The following is a 13,798-nucleotide window of genomic DNA, read 5'->3' on the forward strand; positions in this document are numbered from 1 at the left end:
AGTTTGAAAGAAATCTCAAGTGAATGGGAAAACAAATTGTATGAATACGTTGCTTTTTTTAAAAAAAAATCATTGCAAACCAGAGACTAGATATACAAACCAGAGGCTAGAGACCCTTTTTAATACCTTTTAAAAAAAAAAAGAAAAAGCATTTTTAAATTAATCTTTGGAGACTGACTGTACAACTACTTGTAAATAGCGGGTGTGCATTTCATTTACTATGACATTTAAGACTGAGATTGTGACCCTAGAATATTTTCTAACCTTACTTGAGCGCTGGTAGCTGGTAAGGTGGTGCAGCAGGTGAGAATTTGCCAATATATCCTCCTGCCACAGCGCCAGCATTGTTCTAATGCTTCACCGACACCAGAGGTGCATCGTTCACCAGTTGTTAATTGGCAATGCATTTTGGGTCATTATTTGAGTCTGAATCTTTAGCTCTTTCATCTTTGTAAACATGATGATTTCCAGAAGAAAGGCTTTTTTAAACCTTCCTTTTGTTGACAAACATGTCATGGAAGATGTTATATGGGAGCCAGGAAATGAAGCTATTTCTTGCGCTTTCTCCAGAGATGTGTTTTAGTTTGCCTCTTTCATCTCCAGTAATGGAGTTCCTCCATTTTCAGATTTTTCAGAGACTATTGTGGAAAGACGGAATTGGAATGTGTTAAAAGACATTTCTGAATGTTATATTAGAGTGTAACTTAAATGCAAGAGAACGTAAATTTCCTTAAAACAGTTTCTCCTGTGAGCGAACATATTACAGAATATACAAATCTTGATGTCCCTGCTTTTGGATTTGTCAACTTGCCAGGGTAGAGGCTTCCATAGAATAATTTGGTATTCACTAACTTCTAAAGCGCCAGTTATCTTTATTTGTAGACAACATTGTAACATAATGTTGGTTTCTTGTCAAACGCTCCTTGTCATTGCACCTGATTGTTGGGGAAATCAAAACGTTATTGCAATTGTAAACTCCTAGAGAAAATAAATGTAAGCTTGTGGAGTTGAAAAGATGCAATGAAATACCGAACTCTCCCTTTGTTCAGGAAGGAAATCAAGGCATGTCTTTTTTAACTTGGCTTTTTAAATTGTTTGGTTTTAAAGGTTGTTTGTAATGTATTTGTATTTGATATGGTTTTTGTTTTCTGACTTTTTTGTAAACTGTCTTGGTTGGCTTCAGAAAGGGGGTATAGAAATAGAATAATGACTAAATAAATCCACAATAACAAGGAATACCAATAAGAAAATAGAGCCCTTAACCCAATAAAAGTACTGTGGCATACTACACTTGTTTGAAGCGGTATTAACTTCAAAACAATTTTGTAAAATGTTGTCTGAATGAATAGATGAAAGAAAAGTGCAATTTTCTGTCTTTTTATTCTATAATATCTTGTAGAAATTTAGATCCAGGAGTCTACTTCTATGAGAAAAGAAGCTCTGCTATAGAAGCCAAAATTATCCTCCCTTGTCACATTCATGCAACAAAGATTGGTGCAGTGTCCCTCAAGAAAATGTATGCTAACTGTACAGTTTTAAGGAGCAAATTATGTACAATAAAATGGTTTACGTTTTGAGGTATAGTGGAGAAAAGAAAATCTGATAAGACCACTCAGAGGCAATGAAGGGGGAAGGTTTGATTTGGAATTACCAGCTGGTGCCTTGTGGTGCAGTTGTGGCGATAGACCCATGACATCAATCCAGGCCCATATAGGGTTCTGTTAGACAGTCAGCAGCCATGGGCCTGCATAATGCAATGTCCTGCCACCAACACTGCCACCCACTAATAAGGGCATGGATACCGTCCCTTCAATTGCTTCCTAGGAATTTGCTCCGCTTGTTTGTACTGTACCACCCCTCTGGCGACTGCTGGGTGGAAGAACATTTTGTACCACTGCTGGCTAATATATCCAATTGCTGACCATTCTTCATCAGAACTGTGTCCTGAACAAGACTGTGTCCTGAAATTCCATTGGCAAGGCTCTCCATCTAAGTCTGTTTTAACGAAATTGTGGTTCTGGGGTCCCTAATAACAACTTAGCCTTGGTTCAGTCTCCCCAACATCGCTGCAAGGACTAAACTATCAGGGGTCCAATATTTTGATAGATCAAATCCATTCTCTTGTCCATTTCTTTATAATTTAATACTTTAAAATACCCAGACAACTTGAGGATCTTGCCCTTCTATTTTTCATTGGGAAATAGTTTGTTCCCGCATTTTTCTAGCTTTTTGCAGCCGGGTTCCCTTCTTCTGAAGTCAGGTAATCTTAGCCTGCTTTTTATTTTCCTTTTTCCTAAATCTATCTATTTCTCTTTCCTCTCTCCACCACCTCCCACCCCACCCCACGAAGGGTGTACCATTGCCACCAGTACTCAAGCTTCCTTGGTCATATAGCCCTCCAATCTTGTGCTCTTCCACTTCCGTGGTAGCCTCTTACTTTCCTTGTCAGCCAAATGCTGATTTCTCCAATCTCTGTCTTTCTCGATTTTTTCTATGTAGGTCTGTTGGATCTAGTATATCAACACATGTGCTATGGAATGGGGATACTCCCTAGCACACGTTGTCTTGAGAACACAAATCTATGGACAAGTTATTTGAAAGTTTGAGACCCACCACCTGGTCTTTAGATCCATGCCCTTCTTGGATATTAAAATCCACCAGGACTGGGTGTATGTTCTGGACTTCAGAGGTGATTAATGACTCCGTGAGGGGGAGGGCATATGTCCTATTTAAGGACGCTGTGATTAATCTCTTGTCAAATAAGCCAAATTTGGACTCTTTGATTCCAGAGCATTACCACCCAATATCTAATGTATTGTTCTTGAGTAAGATGCTAGAAAAGGTGATGGCTTTTCAACTCTAGGTGGCGCCGGATAATATTAATGATTTGTATTTCTTCCAGCCTGGTTTCTGTTCTGGTTTTGGGACAAAAATGGCCTTGGTTGCCCTAGTAGATGACTTATGAAGAGGAATGGATCAAGAGAGTTCAACCCTGTTACTTCTATATGTAGATGACATCTGACTCCACCTCTCTCTTCCTCCAACTAGTCACAGGGAAACTGTTGAAACCTAGAACAGGTGTTTTGAGATGGATGAAGACAAACAAGTTGAAGCTTAATCCACTTAAGATGAAAGATAGGCCTTTGCTAGATGAGGGGTTAGCCCGGTGCGAGGCCCGGGATCGTCCCTGTGCATCCAGATGACGCACAGGGGATCCCGGGCTCAGGCAGGGGTCAAACCTCCCTGGCCCCGGGGTAACCGGCACCACTTGTGGCCCGGTATTTCCTGCAATCTCGGGCTGAGGCTGAGACCGTGGGTGTGTAGACCGGTCCGCTTTTCCCAGCTACTGCATTTACTCGTGGGTAGCCAGGAAAAGTGGTGGATGGCGTGCAGCGCTCTGCAGGAGCGCTGTGGCCATCAGGGCAGGGTGGGGAGATGGGGGGAATCGGAGCCGTGGGGAAATGGGGAGGAATCGGAGATGGGGGGGATGGGGGGGAAACGGAGCCAGGGGGGATGGGGAAAATGGAGATTGCGGTTGGGGGGTAATCGGAGATCGCGGGGGAGGGAATCGGAGATCACGGGGGGGGAATCGCGGCCGGGGGGGGAATCAGGGGCAGGGGGAGCGGGGAACCCTTTTTTTAAAAAAAAGCCTACCTTAGTCGCTGGTGTGCTCCTGCGCACCCAGCCCCTTTAAGACTTAAACAAAATGGCGGAATCGATGGGGCTTTCCTTTACCCCGTCATGTCTGACATGTGGAAAGGAGCGACAGCCCGCACTACTTCTAGCTGGCCCCTCCTCACCACCATATTTTAAGGTAGGTCTAGCAAAGGCCATAGTGTAAGTGGGGAAGCCTGCTGATCTGGAGTGGTGTTTGATAGTGTTGCACTCTCCTGAAAGACCAAGCACGTATCTTCGGGGCACTCCTGCAGTTGGGTTGATCTATGGAAGCTGAAGACAGTGAAACTTGCTTACAGTCATTCATGCCCTGGTTTCAGCTAGGCAAATCTCAGTTTGATTGATGCCTGCCTGGAACTTTGGAAGCTGCCGTATATCAAGTCAGAATATTGATCGATTCAGATTGGTATTGCCTACACTGTCTGACAGCTGCTCTTCTTGGTTTCAGTCAGGGGTCTTTCCCATCCCTACCTGGAGATGCCTGCCTGGCAAACCCTTGTAAACTCCCCTTAGTTCTCAAAGAATAATGTAAACCACAGCCCCCCCCAAAAAACCCACTCTCTGTCTATGGGCATGTCTACACCAGTCGATATCCCAGGGATCGTCTCGGGATCATCCAAGTGCATCCACATGATGTACAGGGGATCCTGGGAATAGGGAGGGATGATCCCTCCATTTCCCCAGGATATTGGCAAGCCCTTTTTTCCTGGCCTTTCCTGCAGTCCCGGGACGATCCCAAGGCCCCTGGGGGGGGGGCACTCATCTCGGCTTCTTCCCCGCGAGTAGCAGGGGTCATCAGAGGGAAGGAGCCGGGATGGGAAGAGTCCAGGGCCATCGGGTGTGGTGGGGAGCGGGGTCTGAGCTTTTTCTTTTCTTTTTTTTTAACCTTAATTTTTGCTGGAGCACAAGTGTGCTCCAGCTCTTCTCTCTTAAAAAAAAAAAGGGCTGCCACGACAGGTGCAATGCCCAGGACATCGCGCGTCCCATGTGGACTGAGGGGGAGGATCTCCCGAGATCCTCCCCGCTCCCTCTCGTAGTGTAGACATGCCCTAAGTCTGGGCAATGATGAAAACAAAGCATGTCCAACCTATGAAATGGTTAGTGTTCCACAGCTAAAATTTAAAGACAAAATCAGTTTAAGTACAAGACCCATTTTTATGTTCTGCTTATCAGTTCCCAAAGCCTGATCCATTTAGAGGTTGCAGCTGTAGGAACCTTTGCTCAGTGTTCAGAACTAATTCTGTCCTTGCTCTGGTCCTGGGGGGCTTTTTATTACTGCTGTTTTGGTATGACCAGCAGTAATAAAATCTATTTTAGAGAGGGGAGGAGTGGATATGAGATGGTGTTCCTGCTTGAGTAGTTAGCAGTGGGGCAGTATTATTTAATCCAAGGGGTTCTAACAAGGGGGTCCTGTTTAATAGAAAGCATCTCAGGCTCACCAGTTTCATTCCATTGATCTCATATAGGACACCACTATAGCTGTGTTTGTGCAAAGCTCTATTTTGTACTTCCATTGCTGGAGCCTGTGGTAGGATTGGGCTGCTGTTCAAGCTATCACTGCCCCCCCTTTTTTTGTGTGTGGTGGAGGTGGGTGAGGAGGTAAAAGGTTGAGTTCGTGCATTTTCACGAGTGCAAGTTTACATAGTAGTATTGCATTTTCATTCTTGGTACTGGAATTTCGTAAGCACAACTTCTGATTTCTTCCTTTCTTTAAAAAACATTTTAGATATGGGAAAATTGTATCTACGAAAGCTATTTTGGATAAAACAACAAACAAATGCAAAGGTATGTTCACTGTTCATTCCTTTTTCAATTTTGGTTTTTGAAATAACTTTTAATTGCCTTTTAAAAGAAAATAAAAGTTCCATGATCCTGCATTACATTGGAGCATTTGTCCCCCGATAGACTTGGAATGTACCCAGGGCTAAACGAAGTGCCAAAACTTCTGATGACTCCAGTCAAATTTAACATGCATGGCACTGTTTGGCATTTAGCCTCTGCTTTAAAGAAGAAAAGGGAGTTTGAAAATGGTATTTCCTTGCCTGCCGCGATGAGAGCTCTTTACAAAAGACCATTTGACTGCACGAAGTATCTGAAAAGATTACATATTGTGTAAATCAGCTTAATTAATTAGAGTGGACTAGTGTTAAGCAGTTCTTAATTGCATGTTCCAGTCCCCTAATTGTGTTTGTGTTCTGTTCCTTTTTGAATATAGTGGAAAGAAAGGGAAAGGGTTTCATTTTCACTGACATAATTATAGCTAGAAAAAATAATAAACTTGTTTCTGAGACACTGGATGCATTAATTTAGTTTGGTGACCTTCAGCATTCAGTGTAATTATGATTAGATCATTTCCTAACAAAATGAGTAGTGGGTAGAACGTAATGGCAAACACTGACATATCAGGTTTCAGCCTTTTTTCCCCCCAAATGAGGAGGATGCCTTCCAAGCTAAGAAGAAACACCCGCCAACTTAGCAGTGTTAACATCGACTCCCTCCATGAACAGGGACAATGTTGACAAGCAAGAACAAAGAAAGTTTAAACTCCTCTTTTATTGAATCCAAGCATTTTATTCAGAGGCTGATGGTAAGGATCTGTTTTTCCAGGGCATATAAAAATTGCAGTTTCAAAGAAGAGATACTAGTAACATAAAACTTGCATTTGTTCACATTACATTTATGCTAAAGCTATACCTTACACTTAAACATATCCACTAGTGCTGTGCCGAGTCCTGCCCCCTATTTTTGGGAACTTTTTCTCTCCCTGTGAAAGAGGCATTGTTTTTTCTGCCTCTTTCGCAGGGAGGGGGAGAATTTTCTCCTTGGGGAGGGGACAGCATTTCCACATACCTTTTAAAAGTGTAGCCAGTTGTTTAGAGGTCTTCTTTCTGTTGTTGTTGTTGTTTTTAAACTACCCCAGCACTTGGAGGATCCCGGCAGTTCTTCATGAATGCCTATTGGTGACCAGGTGACCCCGCCCTCTCCAATAGGCATTCAGAAGGAATTCCTGGACTTTCTCCTGAAGTGCCAGGGGTGTTGTGTGTGTTTTTTTAAAAAAGAAAAATAGAAAGAAGACCGCTCAAAATGTCCTACACTTAAAAATAAATCCTGTCCCCCTCCCCAAGGAAAAGATTCTCCAAAATTTTCACCCCTCCCAGCCTCTTTAGCAAGTGTTTTACTTTTTTTTTCCTTTATCCCCCACGAAATGCCAAAAATAGAATAATCAATTTTTTTGGCACAACACTAATGTCCACTGAAGGATGGAAGGATAGGGATGTGTGAAAATAGAAAAAAGGTACTTTAACTAAATTATCATGCTGGTCATTGACTGTAATAATATATGATTGATTGCTTCAAATAAAATAGGCTGCAATCCTATACCCACTTACTTGGAATTAACCAGGTAATTAACCAATGGGACTTAATTCTCAGTAAGCAAGGATTGCACTGTTAGGGTGGCATATATATTTAGACGGCTTCCCCCTAATTTTGACCTCACTAACTATTCCTCTCTTGTAGGTTTTGTGTATGGCTCAGTTTTTCAGAGAGCAAATTTGGCATCTTTTTGTATGAATGCCTTGCAAGATTGAAATATTTTTTTCATTAAAATAGTATAGGAATATCTTTGGAAGAAATAGGAAAAGGCATTTGTCAAATGCTACTTCCCATATAGAGGAAATTCATTATTTGTGGTACTGCGTGCCATTTGTTTTGCACTGAGATTCAGACTGGAAATACTGCAAATCAGAGCCCTATACAATTTGTCATCTATTACATAACGTAATCTGCATTTTATCAGGAGCATTTTGAAACATATAATTGGGTTGCTTCTTACATTGCAATATCTCAGCCTGTGGCATATTCCATCCTTTTCTTCATATGTTTAAGCAACCTAAGGGTTAAATGCTACTTTTAAAAAGTGAAAAATTCTTAAATTCCATAAATTAATTTGAAAACTTTGTGTTATACTTGGCCATCACGTTATGCAGATTGTACTTAAAAATGAAATGTGAAGCATGCTATGTTCTAGACTAGAGTAACCATATGTGAGTGGCAGTAATGCATGGCAGAAAAAAAAATCCACTGCTATATATTTCCATGGAAATTTTTCTCTCTATATAACTACATTGTTTCATAAAATTAATTAGAAACATAGGATTGTATCCAGCATTGACCCTCCACAAAAATGGAAGGTCTCTTTTTGTGGGAAGAAGGAATCAGGATCCAGTAGAACTCTGTGAAATGAATGAGCCTGTATTCTCCCAGTAGCCTCCTGACACACAGGGACACCCCCACCCACGCTCCAGAGGAGATTTTTAGGGGGAAAGAAGCTGCAATGGTGAGGGTGAATTGGTAAAAATCACCTCTTCCCTCCACCCCCTTCCACCCATGGGATTACCCAGGTCTGTTGTATGTAGATCTGAATCCAACCCATCATCATTGCATACAATACCAGGTGACTTCCCTTAGAAAGGAAGTGTAGATAAAAACTGTGCACAGCTTTTTGGGTGTACTAAAATCAGGATCTTGACAACTTTAAGGGCCTTCATTTTTCTTAAGAAAATAATATTAATCAATATATTTAAATGTAATCTAAAATGTATACAAGTATTGTAATAAAAAGAACGTCAAAGAAAAGCTTTGAATTTGTTTGAACTTCACATTTAATGTATATCAAATTGTGCTTTACTGATTCTACCTGCCCCCTTCAAATATTTCAGTTCAAATACTTCTGACTCTTGAGACATTTTTGAGATATTTATAGAGCATGTGAAATCATTATGGTGTACCTTTTTGTTAAACATAATTCAGTTAAAAATGCCACATGAGCTCCCAATTGATTTAGGGATCGTCAAGGCTTTTTTTTCGGGGGGTGGGGGTGGGTGGGATTGATTCAATTTTTTCTGGAAAGCTTATATCACCAGCAATATTGATTATTACTGCATGCTTCCTATTGAATTCTGTGGACATTTTCCCAGAATATGATCAGAGAGAATATGCAAAGCACTAAATCCTCCATGCTACCAATACAGGACATAGAAAAGGTTGCAAAGTAATGGATGGATGGGGCATGTGGGGAATTGTAGGACTGTCTTCTGTCTAAACCTGCATAGGATTGCTCCCTTATTTAAATTAGTAGATGGTGTTCACAGATGCCATCTCATCATTGGTATAGTTAATCAAGATTTCCAAGCCCCCATTTACTTTGGCTGTGATGATGGGCACAAGTAGACAGCAGCCATTCTGTTGTCCTGTTCAAGTGCCTGAAGAGTCAAAGGCATGAAAAAGGCCCTTCGTAAAATATATAACACAAAATATATAACACAAAACCGAATATATAACACAAAACATTGCAGTGAATACCAGAATATCAAGTAACATAAAATAAATAACTTTGGGGTATTCCTCTTGTGATGAGATATTGCCATTCATGGTTGAATGTCCATTGTATATTCAGTGGATGTACAAATAAAGAGTATATACAAATAAAAATGAAGTCTACAATTGGTAGCTTTATGCATAGCAGTGATTGAGCTGTTCTTTAGTAAATGCAGCATGCTGCAATCTACCTTTAAATCCAAATAGGCATTTCAGATGTCCTTGTTTTTTTAGCAATACGATACTTAGCAACTATTTTCAAACTAAGACATTTGTTTCCTGATGGGTAAGTAAAGTGGATCCCATTAAAGAATAATGCTTTCTGGAAACAGAGGAAGAATATGCAAGGTGTTTTTTATGGACTCTTCTGAATGCCTACCCACAAACTAAAGCAAATGTGGTCTACAACGTAGTATAAGATTGGGGACTTCACTATAATCTTGTGGTTAATACAGAAGTTCTGGCACACCTGAATAAGCCAACAGCATGAGGACATATATTCCTCTTTGAGGGTTAGTTTAGACATAATGGTTTAATAAGCTAGACGCAAACATCAGGCCCACACACACTTTTCATACCTCTCTCCTTCATGTCGTAGCTTTGGAGGTTCAATCCTGTATCTTGAAATCACAATTCCCCGTTACATCCAAAACAGGGAACTGCGGTGTGATGGTGTTTTTCTAACCAGGATCTGAAAACTTGGGTTCAGATTCTGGTTATTAAACAGATGTTAAACCATTATTGACTACTTGGATGCAACAGGAAACTGTTGTATTTGTTGACCATAAGTTCGTTGTACTATGCACAAAAATTGAATAAAACAAAAGTTTTTTTAAAAAAGAAAGAAACCAGAATTGATGAACCAAAGTCAGTGCATGTGGGGAGGAGCAAAGGCAAGGTGGGTGTGAATATGCCCAACACTCATTTGCACTAAAAGGGAGCTGGTGCATCCCATTCATCTGTCCTTACCTCTATAATCCATACAAATGGATGTGAAGGTGGAATAAGTTTAAGACATATATAATTATTTATGGAGGCATCATTTAAATCTGTAAAAGAGATTTTTTTAGACAAGTACAATAACATTACTTTAAAAAAGTGGTAGTAGTAGGCTAGGACATGGGACAGGCAGCCCCACTCATCTGTGAACTGAGCTGAATAGTGAGGATAAAATGAAGCATGAGCATTCATGGATGGGAAAGCTAATGTTTTGACTTTTATTACTTAACAAATAAGTCATGTTTTAAATTTCAGGTTATGGTTTTGTAGACTTTGACAGTCCAGCAGCAGCTCAGAAGGCAGTATCTGCTCTGAAGGCCACTGGAGTCCAAGCACAGATGGCAAAGGTAAGATAAATGTATTTTGACCACTGAAAGAGTAACTGCAGGTAGAATCTGAGCATTTACTATGGAGAAGATAACTGAGCACCCATCTATTCCAAAATCCCGTTTCCATGAAACCTTGCAGGAAACAGCCCGTCCTTGTTTATTTTGTAGTAACCGCTATTCAGTGGTATGTTACATCTGAATGTGTAGAGGTTCTGTTTAGCTGCCATAGGTAATTACCTTTATTCGATCCATCCTCTATGAATTTGTCTCTCCCCATCTTAAGCCATCTAAACCAGTAGACATTGTGACAGCAAACTTCTTAAGTTAAAAGATAATCACTGCTTCAGGAAGTATTCGCTGCTTTTGGCAGACTTCTAAAGCATGCCTGGAATCATTCCCTCTATTAGTGTTCAAGTGAGAGTGCTGTTACTTATGTAGCCAAAATGGCATCACCCACATACAAGAGGGAAGGTATCAGTAGACCTGGGAAACCCTGAGATTTTCAGAAGTACGAAATCTCTTTAGAAAAAATGTCTTAATTGGGAACCCTGAAAATAGCTCAGTGAGGATGGCTCATGCTCAATGGGCACAGAATGAGTACTTTGGGGTGGGGGTTAGGGTGGAAAACAGGATAGGAGGGGGAATGAAATGGACTATCATAGAGGAGGGCGCTAGGTTAAATCCCCCTACTTGCCAGGGGCCCTGTGATACTTTTTAGTTTTTTAAAAAAGCACTAGCATACCCACATGCTATATATTAAAGGCAATGTTGTGTTTGAACCTAAGAACAGTCCTATTCAAGCAACTGGCTAAGGTCCTTTACTTTTGTCTCATCTGCTCAGTGAATGGTATAAAAGAAAAAAACATGTGGGGAAAGGGGAACTTTCAGAAGCCTTCAATAACACATTACTTGAACCTTACTGCTTCGTTGAAGTCATTTTATCTTGACCCCCTGTTGACAAGATGGATATATCTTGTACATATACTCTGCTGCTGTTCTTAAAAATTCATCCTTCCAAGTGTGAAAGCTTAGTGCTACTGAAAATATTCGAGTGATTTAACATGTGAGCTTTTTAGCGTAAGTAAACGTGAAACAAACTTCGCCCTCCTTTATTATCAGCCGTGTATGTTCTTAAGTATCATGTAAGACAGGTTGGCCTTTTCAGCCAAAGCTATGCTTTTCCCCCCAGTTTCTCCACTAAGGAACAGTGGAGCTAATAACCTGCAATGTCCTTGGATACATTCCAGGAAAACAAAATGAAAACCATATGCTTATTACTTAATGCATATTTTATCACATGTATGCACACTTGTTCTTACTGAAGTCAAATAAGATGAGTCTTTCCTGGATTGTGGGTGTTATTTAGGTCTTTCTGTAAATGATAATGTTATAATATTTAATATCTATGCATGTGACAAAGAGCAAGAATTAGAAATATTTCTCATTTGACATTGGTATAATGAGCCCCTCCGTCTTGTGAATTTTGGAGCAAATTCATTTAAAAGCAACTCTATACTTTCTAAATATTGTAGTTATGCTCTCCGAGAATGGGGGTTAAGTCTCCCAGAATGAAGTTTGAAAATATGATGGTGTAAATCTGAAAGACAACAATGCTTTGAAGTGAGCATGTGAGTTATCGGGCTGGGATCTATTTGCCTTCCCATAAAACTAAATAATTATGTGGTGGATTTTTATGGTCACCATATCAGGATACATGTGCATGCTTCCTAGTTTGTCTAGAAGATTGTATGCACCATACTTTTATAGTGTCTTAAGTATAAGGCAGTAATTAGGTGTGTTTGTGTTTAATTAAAATATGGTGTTCATGTGGCATGTGTGATACAAGAAAGGTAATGAAGAATGCTTTTAAACATATAGCAATAGTTATAAGTGTAAGATGTCTGATTCCAGGGTGAAAGAACCGAAAATGTACGTACTTTGCATGTGAAGAGAGTTCACTGACTAGACTTATCATCTTGGTTCTGGCATGCAGGGACATTTCTAATTAGTATAGTGCCTTAGGCCTAGGTTTTACTGAAGTGATAAACCTGTGTTTAATCTGTACCCCTTCAAAGTGTAGATGGAAGCTCACAAGATTTTTTTGTTTGAAATTAAATTGAAAGTTAGAATATTGAAGGACTTTGTTTTTGGTATTAGGAAGCATTAAATCTTCTAAAAACCCTAAAAGAGTTGGGGAATGCTGGGAGTTGTTTTCTGTCAAAACATGCATAGGATTGCATCTTTACTAAATTACATTAAAACTACTTTTACAAATATATGTGGTTCAATTTTTAATTCTTAGCTCTTCCCATCTGTTGTAGCCCCCTCCAATAATATTAATGGAATAGAATCTGGTGTTTCTCATTTGTTTTCTTAAAGTTCTGAACAACATCTGCATACAAAGAATTGTGCTCTTGTCCAAATGGCACTTAGGAATGTCTCCATTCTCATGAATTGAAAGGAACTCTGTTTCAGATTTGCTCAAGTATGTTCTTGTACCATGGTTTGGCAAGAAATAAAGGCAGCTTTCAGTCATGCTTTCTTGTCTTGTTTGAATGTCACTATAATCAGGAAGCAAATACTGTATTTTGTGTACATACATAGATCTAAGAATAATATGAATGGTGCACCCTTCCCTTTTTGTTTTTAAATGAAGCTTTTCAGCAGCAGTTTGAAATTTCCGTAATGGAATTGATTTGAGGGATCTTGTGCTAAATACCATGATGTTGTCTGCAGCGTTACAATGGTCAGTGCTGACTCGAAAGCTCAGGAACAGTTTGATCATAATTGCGTCAATGCTCCAAAACCCCAGTATTAGTGAAAATTTGCTTCATGAATATTTAAGTGTTCAGATCCAAGAGTGGGGAGAATGTATGCTCTCAAATCAAGAATATTGAAATGATTTCGAGAGGGGAAATTTTGTGTTTGTTGTTGTTGCAACAAACGAAAAGTCTTGTGGCACCTTAAAGGCTGGCACACTTATTGAGGCATGGGCTTTTGTGGACTGTAAGCCACTTTTATCAAATGCATGAAATGTTAACCTCAATTAGCAAGCATTGAAAGACTTGCATGAGCACCTTTTCTTCTATCCCCACATTGAGGAAAGAAATAACGTACTGAACCCAGTTGCTTTGCCAGACAGGCAAATAGGGATATACTTGACACTTCTTTCTGCAATTTTGTAACTGTTTGCTGATAGTGGTGCCTGCCAGGCCTACTGAAAATTAGGGGTGTGCACGGACCCCCTGCTCCGCCCCGCGGGCCGATCCGAAAATTTCAGATCGGCCCGCTCCGCCCATACTCCGCTCCTCTTCGCCGCAGAGCTCCGGCTCAGAATTGGAGCTCCGCAGTGGAGGGGAGTGGCGCCAGGTAAGGCCGGGAGAGGAGGGCGGGGGCGGCAGAGCCCGGTAAGGGAC

At 40.4% G+C, this 13,798-nt stretch overlaps 1 protein-coding gene across 4 annotated transcripts in view; it reads left to right on the top strand.

Annotated features, from left to right (window-relative positions):
• Positions 1-13,798, top strand: part of RBMS1 (RNA binding motif single stranded interacting protein 1) — a 163,184-nt gene that overhangs the window by 110,450 nt on the left and 38,936 nt on the right. For all 4 annotated transcript variants that reach the window (XM_063116481.1, XM_063116482.1, XM_063116479.1 and 1 more), the window contains exons 3-4: positions 5,402-5,460; positions 10,309-10,400. In XM_063116481.1, coding sequence (XP_062972551.1) covers positions 5,402-5,460; positions 10,309-10,400 — 151 coding nt within the window. The remainder of the gene's footprint in view (positions 1-5,401; positions 5,461-10,308; positions 10,401-13,798) is intronic.

Source organism: Elgaria multicarinata, chromosome 2 (genome assembly GCF_023053635.1).
Source record: "Elgaria multicarinata webbii isolate HBS135686 ecotype San Diego chromosome 2, rElgMul1.1.pri, whole genome shotgun sequence".
Taxonomy (NCBI): domain Eukaryota; kingdom Metazoa; phylum Chordata; class Lepidosauria; order Squamata; family Anguidae; genus Elgaria; species Elgaria multicarinata.